Source organism: Gossypium hirsutum, chromosome D05 (assembly GCF_007990345.1).
Source record: "Gossypium hirsutum isolate 1008001.06 chromosome D05, Gossypium_hirsutum_v2.1, whole genome shotgun sequence".
Taxonomy (NCBI): Eukaryota; Viridiplantae; Streptophyta; class Magnoliopsida; order Malvales; family Malvaceae; genus Gossypium; species Gossypium hirsutum.
Genome location: NC_053441.1, coordinates 57,420,133 through 57,436,359, shown reverse-complemented (window position 1 = coordinate 57,436,359; position 16,227 = coordinate 57,420,133). Strand labels below are relative to the sequence as shown.

Genomic DNA, 16,227 nt, shown 5'->3' with positions numbered 1-16,227 from the left:
TTTTTTGGTCAGTAGGCTTTTAAGTAAAAGTTGACAAATAATTAAAAGAATGAGCCTGTTGGTCTAGTGGATAAGTGGAGTGTTGGTGTGAAGGAGGTCATGTGTTCAAATTTTGGCATGGGCATTATTTTTTGCTCATGCGTCCAGGAGAGTTTGAGATGGACTAAAAATTCGAGTAGTGGATTTAGTGGAGAGTTTGATGGAGAGAAATAAGGGATTGGGGTAGTTATCAAATATTCTGTTCATCTTTTTTTTTTTACTTTCCCCAAAATCCCTCCACCCTCTTACCGTTTTCTCTTTATTGCTACCAAATTTCTGCTCTCTTTCACCCTTCATCCTCTTGATTTTTCTTTTCCCACTCTGCCTTGTGTCGCCCCACGTTTGTCTGTGATCATTCAGTAAGTTTTAGATAAGTGATTTGTCTCTGTTTGTTAACTTTCTTCTGAAGTGTTTTGTTTATGCCAATTAGGGGAGGATTCAAGGGCTCGTAATCGCCAATCGGAGTCTTAGTTTATGTGGGAATGACTGTTCATCGGTTGAAGGTAAAGTTTAGTCACTTATGGGTTAAAACCTCGATACAAGTTCAATTTGGGATCACGTTATGTAAGATTAAATTAGTGTTATTTGTTCAATTATAGGCTTTGGAGTGCTCAGGGACTGTTTTAGCATCAAACAAAACTAGGTGTGTATCCAAAATGCAAAAAATGAGACTGTTTAATTCCATAAGGATAAGCAAGAACATTGGTGTTTGATGATGAAGTGGAACAAGTTGTAGGATTAGCTTGAGCAGGCTTGTGAGCTGGTTTACTAATGATTATCTTCTTTGAGTTTAATGCAACTTTGAACTTTAACTTTTTGAGAGAATAGATAAAAGTCAAAGAATGTCCCACCAAGTGTATTAGAAATTTGTGCATACAAAATTGGAGTTGAAAATTGACTTGAAAATTTAGCTTATAATTTTATTTATAACTTTGAAAATAGTACAATCTCAGATTTTCTTTACAAAGAAAATTCCTTTTTTTTTTCTCCTAGATTGAGCTTCGATCCATGCGTCATACAAACTTGATCTACTTAGGGTGGAATATTGTTTTCAATGAAATAAATATTATTCGTGTTTTACTAAGTCAACCAGGATTCTCGTGTCTCTCCCTATAAATAGATAGTGCTGGTAGAGCTATTAACACAAGACATAAGTTTCACATATTATTATTCTGCTAGAAAGTAGTGGGAATATATTTTCCAAAAATAAATTTTATTTTTTAGGAATTACAATTCTATTGGTTTCTATTGAGAGAGAATTACTTTGCTATTGAAAGTAATAAATCATTTCTGGTTTTGTGTTTAATTTGTGATTGTTCGAATCCACACTCGAAGCAGTTTGTGGTACGAGAATAGAGGAGAAGGCCTAGGATCCATCATGCTCAAGAGTCGATTATGCGTAGGGAAGATTATGGCATTCCTACAATGCTCAAAATATTATGCAATTGTCAAAATAATTTAAAATTTAAAAATTGGAAATCTAACGTTTAATTGTGATCTCTTAAATAAATTACTTATTTTCCAGTTTTATTAAAATTTCATACTAAATTAATTTTCATTATCTCCTAATATCCACAAAAATATTTTTTTAAAGAAAACAAAACTCATGATAAACTAATTGTTGGAAAGTAAAACGAAGGATGAGGCTAGTTGGAAGATTCCACCCAAAGCAAACCAAGGACTAATCATAGAAAAGTTAGTTGTATAGCTAGGGGCATGGGCTTTGGGCAATTTGGCATTCAGCCTTTCTTAAAAATAAAAAGCTTCAATTTAGTCCTTTTAACCTTTGATTAAATGGAAACTTGAAAAACTTAATTATTTAATTTATGCCTTTTTAAATACAAATTTTTTGTTTTAGCAACTGAAATTTTTTAATCTTAGCATCTCAAAACAAAAAATTCTAACTGCACCCTAAAATTTACTAATTTAAATAATTTGAACAAGTCGACTCGAATTGGCCGAGCCAACTCAACCTATATCATCTGTTTCTATTAAGTTTTGGTCGACCCTACCCCAAAGACCTGCCAATGTTGTTAAAATTCAAATATTTAACTTGTTGGAGAAGACTAAGAGTAGAAAAGTAAGTCAATGCTAAAGTGATATATAACCCCAAAAACCAACTTAAAATTGATTGCATACCAACAAATTTAATGTCGACGTTTTTATTTTTTAGTTTTTGGTGTAAGACGTTTTGTTGTTTTCAAAATAGTTGATAAGCCTGAAATTATAAAAGATAATCATGAGGTCTCAACAATTTTTTAAATTTCTTAATTGATGAAAACAAATTTAGGTATCCCCAAATTAATTTGATTAGTGGTTCACCGCTTTGGAGGCCTGTGTCCAATGAAAGTATATTTTATAAATTAATTTATTATTAAACATTAAAAAGATATCTGAAAGAATAACTTTTTATTACTTTTATTTTAAGTCACCAAACTCTATAGTGAACAAATCAAATTTAGTAACAAAATTAAATAAAATTTTAAGTTTACTTGCAAAGTTAAATCTGAGTTAAATGGTAATTTATGCTTGCGTTTTTTATGTATGAAGTATTGATGGATGTTAAATAAGTTTTGATTGATAAATTACTAAATGTAATTAAATATATTATAAGTTAGAATATTATTGTTTGATAAATCACTTTCACATTTTCTTTTGAAGGTTTCATTAATTGACACTTTAGATGCTAATTAATTTTCTTTTTCTACGTAGAAAAAGGATGATCGAAGGAGATTTGAAAGTTATCAATATGTTGTTAGTCTCTTTTATTTCTATAAAATTTTAGATTCATTCTAATCACTCATATTATTTTCTGGTTAAAATATGTTGTTAGTCCCTTTATTCCTATAAATATTTGATATCCATTCCTTATACATTAAAGGTTATTAATTCAATTTAAAAATTTTAATCCAATTATTATCATCTTTGATATTTTTTGTCAGAATTTGTCAACTTGCTTATTTTGTGTTAGTCATATACCACGACATATAAGGGAAACCTAATTAATATGTAAAGTTGACAAATTTTGGCAAAAAAAATAATATTAACAATAGGACTAAGATTTTTAAATAAAAACAAGAAGACTTAATTTTTAACCTTTTAAGTATAAAGATTAAATCTCAAATTTATAAAATTACAAGGACAAATAGATTATTTCAAACCTTATTTTGTTTAAAAAGTTTTTTACATTTATTAGATCAAAATATTTTGTTAGTGCTTGTACTTTGACAACATTTAAAATTTAATCCTTGTACTTAAAAAGTTAAAAATTAAGTCTTCTTACTTTTCTAGTTTAAAAAACTTAGTCCTACCATTAGGATTGTAAGTATTTTCTATTAAAATCTGTAAACTTGGATATATGCTGAGTAGACTGTCTTCATATAATGTTGCATATGATTGATAATAAAAAATCTATTAAGTTGAAATTTTTTAATGGAATTAAAATTGATTGGACTAGAATTTTTAAATTAGAAAAATAGGAGGATTGAATTTTTTTAACTTTTAAATTACAGGGACTAATAGCATATTTTAAACAATTTATGATTCTGAAAATAAAAGAATATATAGTAATTAATAAAATATATTTTTTAAGTTTTTTTTAATGGATTATGTAGAGTAATGTGAAGAAAATTTAGGAGAAATTTTGAAAATTCGCTTCTTTGTACGTATTTATTTTGAAATTTTGAAATTTCTTTGTACGTATTTTTAGGGTAGTCTTAAATTTATCAAGTTTAAATTTATCATCCAAACATATTAAAGCATGCTGTCTGGGCTTTTATTCATCATCCAAACTATTTTATCAACTCAACTTCCCTTTTCCTACTTTTTTTTATTTTATTTTCTTTTCTTATTCTGTCTTGCAATCATGAACTACAACACTTGCTTTCATCTTCTTTTAGCTTTATTCATACCATGTTCCGTACTTTGCTTGGCTATGACAGTCAGAAATCTCAACTCCGATCAGTTTGCACTTCTCGAGTTTAAGGATCGCATCGCCGGTCCTCAAAATGTCTTGCCAAACAATTGGACTGTCTCAACCTCTGTTTGCAATTGGATTGGTGTTTCTTGTGGCATCCTCCATAAAAGAGTTACAGCTTTGAATCTTACAAGCATGAATCTTAGGGGTACTATCCCTCCACACCTTGGAAATCTTTCATTTCTACTCTCTCTCGACTTGAGTAGCAACCATTTCTATGGCCATCTCCCTAAAGAATTGGGCCAATTGCATCGTTTGCGGATCCTTCGATTAAGCTACAACCGTCTTAATGGGGAAATTCCATCATGGCTTTGGAACATACACAGAGTTCGAAGGCTGGAAATGAAAAATAATAACTTTATAGGCACAATCCCTGAAACACTTGCTAACATGTCTAATCTAGAGATCTTGAACTTGGGACTCAATCAATTATCTGGTCAGGTTCCATCTTCCATCTTCAAGATTTCTTCTTTGAAAGCTATTAGTCTTTGCCTAATGATATGTGTCAACGTGTCAACATCTTCCCAAGCTTGAAGGGCTTTACTAAAAAATATGCTTAAAGTATTTTTAGTTGAACAATTTAGAAGGTATGTTTTTCACTTCAATTTTCGACTATGTGTGCAGGTCAGATTCCATCAAGTATTTTTAATTCAACTATGCTCGAAAAAATAGGTCTCCATGACAACAAATTAGAAGGTATGTTTTTCACTTTAATTTTTTCCAAACTCCAAAAACATGGTGTTGAATTTGTTTCTTCTATTTATGTCATATACTTTTATCATTTTCATCTGATAATAAACAACAAATTTTATATGAATTGATTTATTTTTAATTTTTTAATTTCCATTAAACTTTAAAAAATAAATTATTCTAATTATTTTTTTTATTTTGTTGTTCAAATGGTTGAATATAATTAAAATATATTAATTTATATAATAAATTTTCTAGTTATAATTAAAGTATATGTACCATATTTAGTATACACTGTAATTTTACTTCATATAATTAAAAAAACATTATTAAAAATAATAAATAATAAATATAACTAAAATATATCACTAATTTTTTGTTAATTCAAAAATAGTGCTAATAATTTTTTTATCATCATTAAATCATCTGTACAAAATCTAAAAATTGATTTAGTGTTAATTCAATTTCATTTTTTTCCTTTCTTGATACTTAATGAATTGATCTTCAAAGTTTGTAGATGATATATAATTAATATAAATATAATATATTAGATCATATAAATATATTTTTATAAATTTATTCATCAATTATAAATTTACTTGTTATATAATTATTTGGAACTAAAGTACTTTTTTTTTAACGTGAATATCTATATTATTATTGAAGCTTTTGATTGAGTTGGTGTCATGAGTCAACCGGGCACCAACTCGTTAGAGAAATTACAAAACTACCCTTTCATATTTAATATAAGTTATATTATTTGAGGGTACTTTAGTTTTTTATTTAAAAAAAATTATGGTGATATTTGAATCCGCATCAATACATAAAACCTTAAATTTATCACTTAAATTTATGATGTCACAAATTAACTCGACACCAACTTAGGAATTGACAACAACATCATCATAAATAACTGTATTCATTTAGTATTCGTAATTTGATGTATTCATATGTTTAAATTATGTTTTACTTACAATTTAATCTATTTTTATTTTAATATGGTAGATATGCCATGTGTTATTATTAAATAGTTTCAAATTATACATTTCATTATTTATCATAAGTTATTTTAAAACACAAATTTAAGTTCTAAATACATGGTTCTAATGCACGTATGTGTATGATAAAGTTTCTAATAATAATTTAAGTATAAAGTAATTCAATATAAATTTTAAATTTTTATTATATATTTTTTAAAATAATTTTTTTAATAGAATCAAAATTTTTATTTATAAGGATGCTAGATTTTTTGATAAAGTGAATTGATTTGACCAAATATTTTAGTAAAACCAAAATTCTTATACATACATATGATAAATCTTAAAAGTAATAAAAAATATTTAAAATAAAAAATTCAATAATATAGTAAAAAAAACAAAGACTATATAATTATCATTTCAAAAGTTTCTCAAAATCCATGCATTTATATATATTATAGATATATTTTTAATATAGTCCTTAATTTTTTGCCCACTTTAGTACCTGATATTATCAAACATTCCAAGTGTAGTCTCTAACATTATCAGGTGTTCTTGTTTTAGTCCATTTGACGTTAGAAAAATGGATTGAGATATTTAACTAATTATAAATTGCCATGTGGCATATGATGTCATCATGATGGCATCATCATCTAGAAAAAAAAACCAAAAAAATCTTTAAAATTTCAAAAAAAATTATAAAAAAAATAACTACATTATAAATATATAATTGTTTTAAAAAAATAAAAAATTGTTAAATTTTAAATTTGTATTAAATAATAAAATTATTAAAAATTGTTAGAAATTGTAAATATTGTAAAAAATTATAAAAAATTATTAGAAATTATAAAAGACGATAAAAATTAAAAAAGAAGTTAAAAACTAGTAAAAATTGTGTAACTTGAAATAAAGTATATATTCGTTAATATTTAAAAAAAATTAAAAATTTGATATTAAAATTGTATAATGTGGTACAATCAATTTTTATAAAAAATATTTTAATAAATTTTTAATATTTTAAAATATATCAAAATTTAGTACTTTACCAACTCCCCAATTCATAAATAGGAGAATAGTGCACTTCAACTAAGACTCAATCAACAATTCTTTAGAATAATTAAACATGCAACAATAGTTCTTAAGATATTGGTCTAGACACATATAATTTATCTTGGAATAGTAAAACAGTATTTGGAATAATTAAAAACATAGATATCAAGTTTATTTTATTTTTTAAAATGCCATACTAACACAAAAACCTTTTAACAGTGTTAATAAATAAACTTAAAATTTTCAATTCAAAAAGTAGAGAGACTAAATCAGAGAAAATAAAAAATATAAAGATTAAATTTCAAATATACGAAAAATACAAAAATTTTGAGCAAATAATAATCTTTAAATTTTACACTATAATTTAATAAAAATAAATAATTAACCCAATAGATAAAAATCATGCCAGTTTACATCTTTAACATTTTTGTTTCTCAAATCATAACTAATTATTATTCAATGATAGTCTTATTTTTAAGAATGATTAGATGCTACATTCTCGTGCCAAACTAGTCTTATTTTTAAGAATGATTAGATGCTACATTCTCGTGCCAAACTTTTATTTTTTATTTTATTTCAGGTTTTACAATATTTTAAAAAAAATTATCAGTGTATTATATGTTTTGTCTATAGAAATCATGAGTAATTACTACTCAAAACTTCTTATTATGTCTCAACTTTCTAATTGATTTCATCACATTTTTCCATGCCAAAATTTTATTCTTAATTGATTTGAAGTTTTACAGTTTTTATTTTAATGTATTATATATTTTATGAATTTGGTATTCAATTAATATGTATACTAAAAGATGCTATTTTACAGGTAATTTACCACCCATTACCAATGCTCCAAAGCTTGAGTTTCTTTTTTTGGGGGGAAATAAACTTAGCAGAAACATTCCCTACTCTATCTCCAATGCTTCCATGCTTACGAAACTAGACTTGGGAGATAACTTATTCTCTGGCCCAATCCCTAAAACGCTTGGCAACTTAAGACAGCTTGAATGGTTCCGAATCGTAAACAATAATTTGATCACAGGATCTGCTACTGATCATGAGTGGAGCTTTCTTTCTTCTTTGACGAATTGTAAGAATTTGAAAACCATAGGAGTTTCAGAAAATCCATTGAGTGGCGTTCTTCCTACTTATATTGGGAACCTTTCAAAATCCCTTCAATACTTTTATGCCGAAGATTGTGAGCTTCAAGGCACTATTCCTATGGAAATAGGTAACTTAAGCAACATGTTGGTTTTAGAACTTGGCTATAATAAATTAAGTGGATTCATTCCAACATCAATAGGAGGACTGCGGAATCTCCAAAGTCTAGGTCTTTCCTCTAATAAATTAGGAGGGCCCATCTCAGAAAGCCTTTGTGATTTGGAGAGATTATACAACTTGTTTTTAGGGTTGAATAAGCTGCATGGATCTATACCCTCTTGTTTGGGTAATATTACTTCTTTGGGATATCTTTGGTTACATTCCAACAAATTGAGTTCTGCAATACCCTCAACTTTGTGGAATCTTAAAGATATCTTAAAAATAGATTTATCATCAAACCATCTTCACAATTCACATGCTATTGATGTTGGAAATCTTAGGAGTCTACTGAAACTAAATTTATCAAGGAATCTTCTCACGGGCGATATCTTATCCACATTTGGGGGTCTTCAAACTTTGGTTTCATTAGATTTATCAAATAATATACTACATGGTCATATCCCTGAATCATTTGATGGGTTGATTAGTTTGGAATTCTTGGATTTATGCAATAACAATCTCTCTGGAGTCATTCCCAAATCTTTGGAAAAGCTTTTATATCTAAAGTATTTTAATGTGTCTTTCAATAGACTTGAAGGGGAAATTCCCAGCAAAGGATGTTTTTCAAACTTTTCTAGCACATCATTCATGAAGAATTATGCACTTTGTGGCCCACCTAGATTGCTAGTCCCACCTTGCAAAAACGACATCCACAAAAACTCCCAAATGATTATATTGCATGCTTTTAGGTATGGTTTACCAACAATTGGTATTGTCGTAGTACTAACAGTCTTAACTATTATGTATAGAAGATGCCAAAGGAGAAGTACAACTCTACCAATTAAAGATGATTTGTTGTCTTTGAAGACACCGAGAAGAATTTCACATGCTAAACTTTCACGAGCAACTAATGGATTTGAGGAAAGCAATATGCTTGGTTCAGGGAGTTTTGGATATGTATATAAAGGGAGGCTTTCAGATGGAATGGAAGTTGCAATAAAAGTTTTCAATTTGCAAACAGAGGGAGCATTTAGGAGTTTTGACATTGAATGTGATGCTATGCGTAATATAGTTCATCGTAATATTGTGAAGGTCATTACTTGCTGCTCAAGTGTTGACTTCAAAGCCTTGGTGCTTGATTACATGTCTAATGGAAACCTTGAGAAATGGTTACACTCTGAAATTTGTTTCCTTGATATCATACAAAGGGTCGACATAATGATAGATGTTGAGGGAGCTATAGAACACCTCCACAATGGACATCCAACACCTATAATTCATTGTGACATAAAACCAAGAAATATTTTACTAGATGAAGACATGGTTGCACATGTTGGAGATTTTGGCGTTGCCAAATTGTTGGGAGAAGGTGAAGTAATGAAGCAAACCATGACTCTTGCAACTATCGGGTATATGGCACAAGGTGAATTCTTTTTTATTTTTGTATGATTATTTTCCTAATTTTCATTTTATATTTTTGTTTCATGTGGATGTGGATATATATTTGAATAAGCATTTTAGAAATAACTGAGGGTGAATGATGTTCTAATTATACTTGAAATGCAGAATTTGGATCAGCAGGAATTGTTTCTATAAAATCTGACGTCTATAGTTATGGGATCGTCCTTATAGAAACTTTCACAAAGAAAAAGCCAACTGATAATGTTTTTGTTGAAGAAGAGAGTATAAGGCATTGGATGGAAAGATCATTGCCTAAAGGAGCGATAGAAATTGCAGATGTTGATTTATTAAGAAGAGAGGATGAGTACATGGTTGTTAAAGCAAATTGTATTTCATCTATCATGGAGTTGGCTTTGAATTGTTCAGCTGAGTTACCAGAAGAAAGAAAAGATATGAAAGATGTTGTGGTTGAGCTGAAGAAAATCAAACAAAGGTTGCTAAACAACATCCAACATTTTTAACAGAGATGGTGAGTAATGAGTACACTTAATTTTATCTTTAATTCAACATTTTTAATCTATTCTAGAATTTTAATCATATAAACTTTTTTTTTCTTTTGCTCTCTTCAAAATTCTGACTTCTTTTGCAAAATCAAAATGGAAACCAATAAAATAAGCAACAAGCCTTCCCATGAATTACGGTTTATGGTAGCTTTTGGTTACAACAAGTTATTTTCTTTGTTAGATTGGATTTTCTTAGTTTCTTTTTCCATTTACGGTATAATTTTATTTTAATCTTTTGCCAAAGATTTTATTAGTGGCGAAGCCAGAAAATCCTTTTAGGGGGTGAAATTAAATTGTAATTTTTACTATAGTAAAAATGTAATTTCACCATTTTAATAGCCTATATTTTTATAATTACTAAAGAATTAAATCAAAGTTTTATCATTTTTGGGTGCCAAAGTATTATTTTACTTTTATCATTTTAAAATTTTAAAAATCTTAAAAATTTTAAATGGCTTAAATAGAATTTTTTATTTTATTTTAAATGACATATAAGTTTTATCTGTTTTCAAGTATTTTCTAAGTCTTTCTCTTTATTTCCTTCTAAATTTTTCAATTCAGAGACAAGTATAACACAATGGTCTTAATTAAACTAGCTTGCCTGGTCAGGTAATTTGCTGCTTTCCATTTATTTAAAGTTATTTAGAGTGGGTTTGTATTTAATATTGTCATAGTTGAAAGTATCATTCATAATCTAATCTAATTGTGTTTTTGGCTAGTGGTTGTTGATCAAGGAAAACTAAAGGAGGCCAATAAGAAGAACGAAACTCCACATCTTTACTATCATGTTCTACAAAACAAAGAGACTTTTTTCTCGAATAAATTTGTATTGGGCTATCAATGTTCCATGGATTATGTTGCTTTTCTAATGTAGGAGGGGGTTTTGTCAATATTGCATGCAAAATCAAAGTAATATTTACCAATGCTTAGCTTAATCAACTCTTATGCTACTGTGGATTTGATTTGTCTTTACAGTGTTTAGAGATTATTTTGTGAATGTTAAATTGCCTTTGGGCCTTTCAAAGAAATTCAGCAAGCCTACAAGTCATTTAATTACCTTTGGACCTCCCATGAAATTTTTATGGATGAAACATACAATATATGGCTTGAATTTTGATAATTATATTATATATAATGAATCATTTGTTTCTTTTTCACCCTCTCCACCAAAATAACCATTAACATCTCAAAATCACCCGTATGATCCCAAAGGTCTCTTGGCTTGTCTAAACATGTTTTTTTTTCTTTTATATTTTGTTAATAAAAAAATACAAATTTATTTTAATCTTTCAAAAATTTATAATTTAAACCTCTAGAAAAGAAATTTTTATTCGCCAAACTCCCACAAATACTAACCTATATATTTTTGTTAATCCAAATCGAATATTGGGTTTAGGGTTGAAGCAAATTTAAAGAGGCAGACAAGGGTATTGGCCCAACCAAAATGGGAAAAAATTTCTATTAAGACCCTTTAAAAAATAATAAATTAATACATGATAACTTCTCAAAATTGTATACTTTAATTATAATTCTTCTATTTTTTTTTTAGATTCGCCCCTATTCAAAGCTTCAAGCATTATTTGGTTTGGTAGCATAGCATGGTTGTTGGAAAAATAAGTCGATTAATTTATTTCATATTTTTCAATCTCACTTGCCCGTATGTGATAGCTCCAGTCTCCACATGCCCGTGTAGGTTTCGGGGTTTTGAATTTTTGTCTCTTTAAATTGATATTCTAATTTGTTTAAGTTACAATTTAGTCCCTAGTAATAAAATTTGAATTAGACATAGTAAACAAACTCAAATTAATCTAAAAATTTTAGGCTTCCATAATTTGATTAAAAGGTTGATAAGCAATTAGATCTAAAATCGGGTTAGTTTTACAATAGGTGGTAAAATGATGAAATTGCCCTTAGGTTAAATTACCTAGGAAAAGTTTAAAATTGGTTCATAATTTACTTCTACATTAATAAATAACTAATAATTAAACAAGATTGAGGTGTTATAAGGTTGGGTTGTGTCTTGGGTGGTCGTTAGCTGGAGAGTCACTTAGGTGGCTAATGTAATGTTTCGAATTCGGGCCGGTCTATCCCGATCGGGTTTGGGGTGCCACAATCTATCATAGGGTTCATCTCTCTTAGGTATTTAGAAAATTAGTTCATGCTTAAAAATAAAAACATCCAAAGGGCAGTATAACCGAAAGAAATAAAGAAACTCATGATAATCTCCTAAGAAATCAACTGGGAATCTTCAATCTTGATGAAAATCTACTTCAGAGCCAACTTCAATGGTGTTTTTGGAGTTGTTTTCTTAAATATTCTAGGTAGGTTCTCTCCTATATTCTTATGTTTTTCATATATACGCCTTAAAATGCTTGAAAAACCTAAAATTCGTTTTTTTTTCGCAGTTCAGAGTGAAAATTTACGAAATCGAATGGCCTGCCACATGACCCACATGGTCATATGGAATAGGTCAGCCTGTGTGGGTCCTATAGTTGCCCCCATTTTAGCTCATTTTCCTCCCAAATGTTCTATTAAGCATAAAAACACGAATTAGGAGCATAAAATTCATAATTAACATCAAATAATCAACCAAAAACACATTAAGAATGATGTTAAAACATATTAATTTTAGCACTTATCAAATATCCCCACACTTAAGCATTTGTTTGTCCTTAAGCAAAATTCTCAACCCTTATTCAAGTTAATCTCCCTCAATTTATTGTTTTCACCGACAATTCCTTAGGAATAATCTACAGATAATCACGCACTAGAAATTGAAACTAGCATAACACTAAAGAATAAAAGCAATCTAAGCAAAAATTTGTAAAGCACAAAAAACATAGGCGTCTCCTCTATCTCAATAATTACCTGAAATTCAAACTCAACCATAATCAATACCCTATCTAAGATTCACTCAAAGCACTCTAAGTGTTTAAGGTTCAAGTATTGTGTGCTCAACAGTTGAATGAAAAATGTGATTATCATAGGCTTGCTTCAAAACCAAATCTCCACCACTATAAAAACAAATCGAGATGATACACCAATCAAGAGGTCTTTAGAAAGTTGTAGCGGGACTTAGGTTAAGGGTACGAAAAAGGTCAAAAAAGTTTGTCACAATTAAGAGTCGAGTTGATAAGTTACCAAACCACAAAAAAAAACTATAAATGTTTTTAAAAATACGAAAAAATTTAATTTTTAAAATATTTTTGAATTTTTATGTAATTTTAAAGAGTAAGGACCAAATTAATAAAAACTATAAATGTTTAAGGCTAAAAAAGTTATTCTACCTTTTTTATAACAAGTAAATCAACAATTATAATGATAAAATTGATGAAGGGACCAAGATTTTTAAATAAAAAAGTATAGTGACTCAATGTCTCTAAATTAAAGTATAGGGACTAAAATTTAAGTTTTAGAAAAGTTCATAGATTTTTGGTAAATCCAAGTTATGCTTATGTATTTTATTATGTCAGAGTTTAGATTATAAGTTTTAAATATTCATTTGATAAATGAATTTTAAATTTTTGTTGCAACTTCTTTAAGCTGATAATTTTTTTTTATAAAACACATCTATATTTAAGTATTGTTTAGTTGGTACTTATTAATATATCTGAATTTATTGATAGTTTTAATTTTTGAAATTTGTACCAATTTTTTTTAAAGAAGGTGATATTTTTTCAAAAATATAACGTCGGAAAAACTAAATTAGGTGTAGTTTGAGGACTATAACCCTACTATCTAGTTTTTATATATTAATCTTAATTCCGAATTAGCCTATCATCAATTAGAAATGATTTCTAGAATATTTACACATATTTAGCTTATACTTTAGTTAATAGTCGAAGATCAATAAAAATATTAGATTACTTTAAATTTAAACTAACCATTTATGATAATAAATAATCGTACGTAATTTTTTCTTATTATATATGGGATGTTCATATTATCTAACATGGCGGATTCCGTAACTGATTTGATTATGTATTTCATTACTAGATAATTAATTACCTTAATCCATTATAACTGATTTTAAAATTGATTTTATCCATCTAATGGACTTGACCGAGTCAACTAAACCACTATAATCGGTTTAAATTGGGTTTTGTTCTACCCTACCCAAAAACATGTCGATGTTATTAAATTGGTATAAAAGATTAATTCTAAAAAAATCAATCAATGCTAAAGTCATATATAACTCCAACGACCCCTCAAAAAATCAAATTGAATGCATCAACAACAAGTTTAATGTCGATGTTTTATTATTTCCCAAAAGGTTGATAAGACTCAAATTATAGAATAAAATCATGAGGTCTTAAATGCAATTGAATTAAATGTGATCCTAAAATGCTAGAGTTATTATCCCACAAATGTGAAAGTGCTTGTCAAGCACTGAAGTATAACCTAAATATTGGTTTGTGTTAAAATTGAAATGTTTGTGTCATCCAAAAAGATCTTGAATTCAATTAATTGTGATTGAGAAATCATGTGAGATTGCTTGAAAATTGGTGAGAAAATTCTAAGACTATGGCAAGTAATTTCATGATGATTGGGAAATAAATAGGCAACATTTTTCTATGTTCTTCTTCCATTGTATTTGACATGAAACATAGAAAATAACAAAGAAAATGAAAATGAAATAAAGTTGTCAGATCTCAATACTCTTTGTTCTTCTTTCATTGGATCGGACGGGCTAGAAAGTAAAGTTCTGGCCTTCGTGCCTTATGATGTAGGTTGATATTTTGTTCCGTCGAATTTTCAATACACAAAAAACAAGAACCTGGAAGGAGCATAAGAGAAGAGGTGGGACTGGAGGCAGGGAGATGGTGGAGGGAACTTGTCAAGGCTAAGAATCTCTAAAATATTTCTCAACATGTTTTTTTTTTTTTTAATTTCTTGGTTCATGAAAACAAATTTAGGTATTTCTCAACTTGTTAAATTAGTGCTCAATCTTTTAAAGGTTGCTCACATAAGGATCAAACCTTTCAAAATTGTCAAATAAGAGTTTAACCTTTACAAAAGTGCTAAAATAAAATTTTTCATGCACTTCAACCCAATTTGTAGAAAAAATAGTAAATACTGATATGTTTAGAGAAAAACACATAACCTGATAGACAACATTTGAGAAGCCCTTATTTGAACACCTTTTAAAAGGTTAGGGCCTTATTTGTCTATTTTAAAAAATTTGGCATTCATTTAAGCACTTTTATAAAGGTTTGATCCTTTTGTGAGCAACCTCTAAAAGGTTTAACTTCAATCTTAACATTTAACTTAGTTGAAATGAAACATAACCTGAATTTTAAATTATGACTTACTGGTAGAGTATTCATATTCATTTGAAACAGCTTCACTTCAAACCATTGTCGTAACCCAATCACCCGCAAATAACGATGGCAATTGTGGAAAAGGCCCTCAATTAATAACCCTAAAGACCCGTTTATCTTAAAATTGAGAGCTTCGTTTCATCCAAAAAGATGTGGTGCTCTTGATTGCAATTGATTGTGACAGAAAATTGAAGTGAAGTTGATGGAAAATAAATTAGAAAATTCTACGTATCCAAAAATTGAATGTGAAACAGAAAATTCAATGTCGACGTTTTTTTTTACCCTTTTTGAAGCAATGATATAAGAAAATCCTAAATGCATTTGGATTAAGCGAGATGAAGAAATGTTGAAATTGTTTTGCTCAAATAGAGACCCACAATTGTGGAAAACTGAGTCAATACTGAAAAAGTATAATTACAATTCTACAAGACATACATGTCTTAAAATTTACATCAATATCTTAAATTAAAAATATTAAATAAATAAATTATTTATCATATTGTTATCATTAATCTTGAGTTGGTGTCAAGTTAATTTTTGACACCAACTCAATCAACAATAAAAATATTTTATCATACACACGATGTGTGTGAACAAATATATTTTATATTAAAAAATATATTTATAAAAAAAAATGTAAAAGATCTCAATAGTCTCTCTCAATTTCCAAATTGAGGAAATTGGTCACCCTAAAACAATCAGAGCAATTTAGTCCCTATTAATTTTGAAAGTGAGCAATTAAGAATAATTAATCAGGATGTTAATTTTTCATAAAATGTACATGATTTTGGTTGGTATAATAATAAATTTAGCTGGTCTTACTTTAACAAAATTTTCCCGCAACGTTTGTGTAAATTGTAAATGTTGAGGTTGAATTTCTTAAAATTTTTTTAAAAATTAAGGCCAAAATGACAAAATATATAAACATTGAAGGCTAAATTTATTACTATACC

General features: G+C 28.2%; 1 protein-coding gene across 1 annotated transcript; it reads left to right on the top strand.

Moving 5' to 3' along the window:
• The first annotated feature begins 3,800 nt into the window (after positions 1-3,800).
• On the top strand, positions 3,801-11,009 carry LOC107903674 (receptor kinase-like protein Xa21). The gene is made up of 5 exons (XM_016829805.2): positions 3,801-4,451; positions 4,640-4,711; positions 7,556-9,412; positions 9,556-9,919; positions 10,673-11,009. The coding sequence occupies exons 1-4, from the start codon at positions 3,905-3,907 to the stop codon at positions 9,909-9,911; spliced, it is 2,832 nt and encodes a 943-aa protein (XP_016685294.2). The 5' UTR covers positions 3,801-3,904; the 3' UTR covers positions 9,912-9,919; positions 10,673-11,009.
• The last annotated feature ends 5,218 nt before the right edge of the window (positions 11,010-16,227 follow it).

Bases quoted from the DNA above. Each gene is read 5' to 3' on its own strand.
- LOC107903674 (XM_016829805.2), top strand. From the start codon at position 3,905: ATGAACTACAACACTTGCTTTCATCTTCTTTTAGCTTTATTCATACCA. The intron at 4,712-7,555 runs GTATGTTTTTCA...GCTATTTTACAG, and splicing joins CCATGACAACAAATTAGAAG to GTAATTTACCACCCATTACC. The intron at 9,413-9,555 runs GTGAATTCTTTT...CTTGAAATGCAG, and splicing joins TATCGGGTATATGGCACAAG to AATTTGGATCAGCAGGAATT.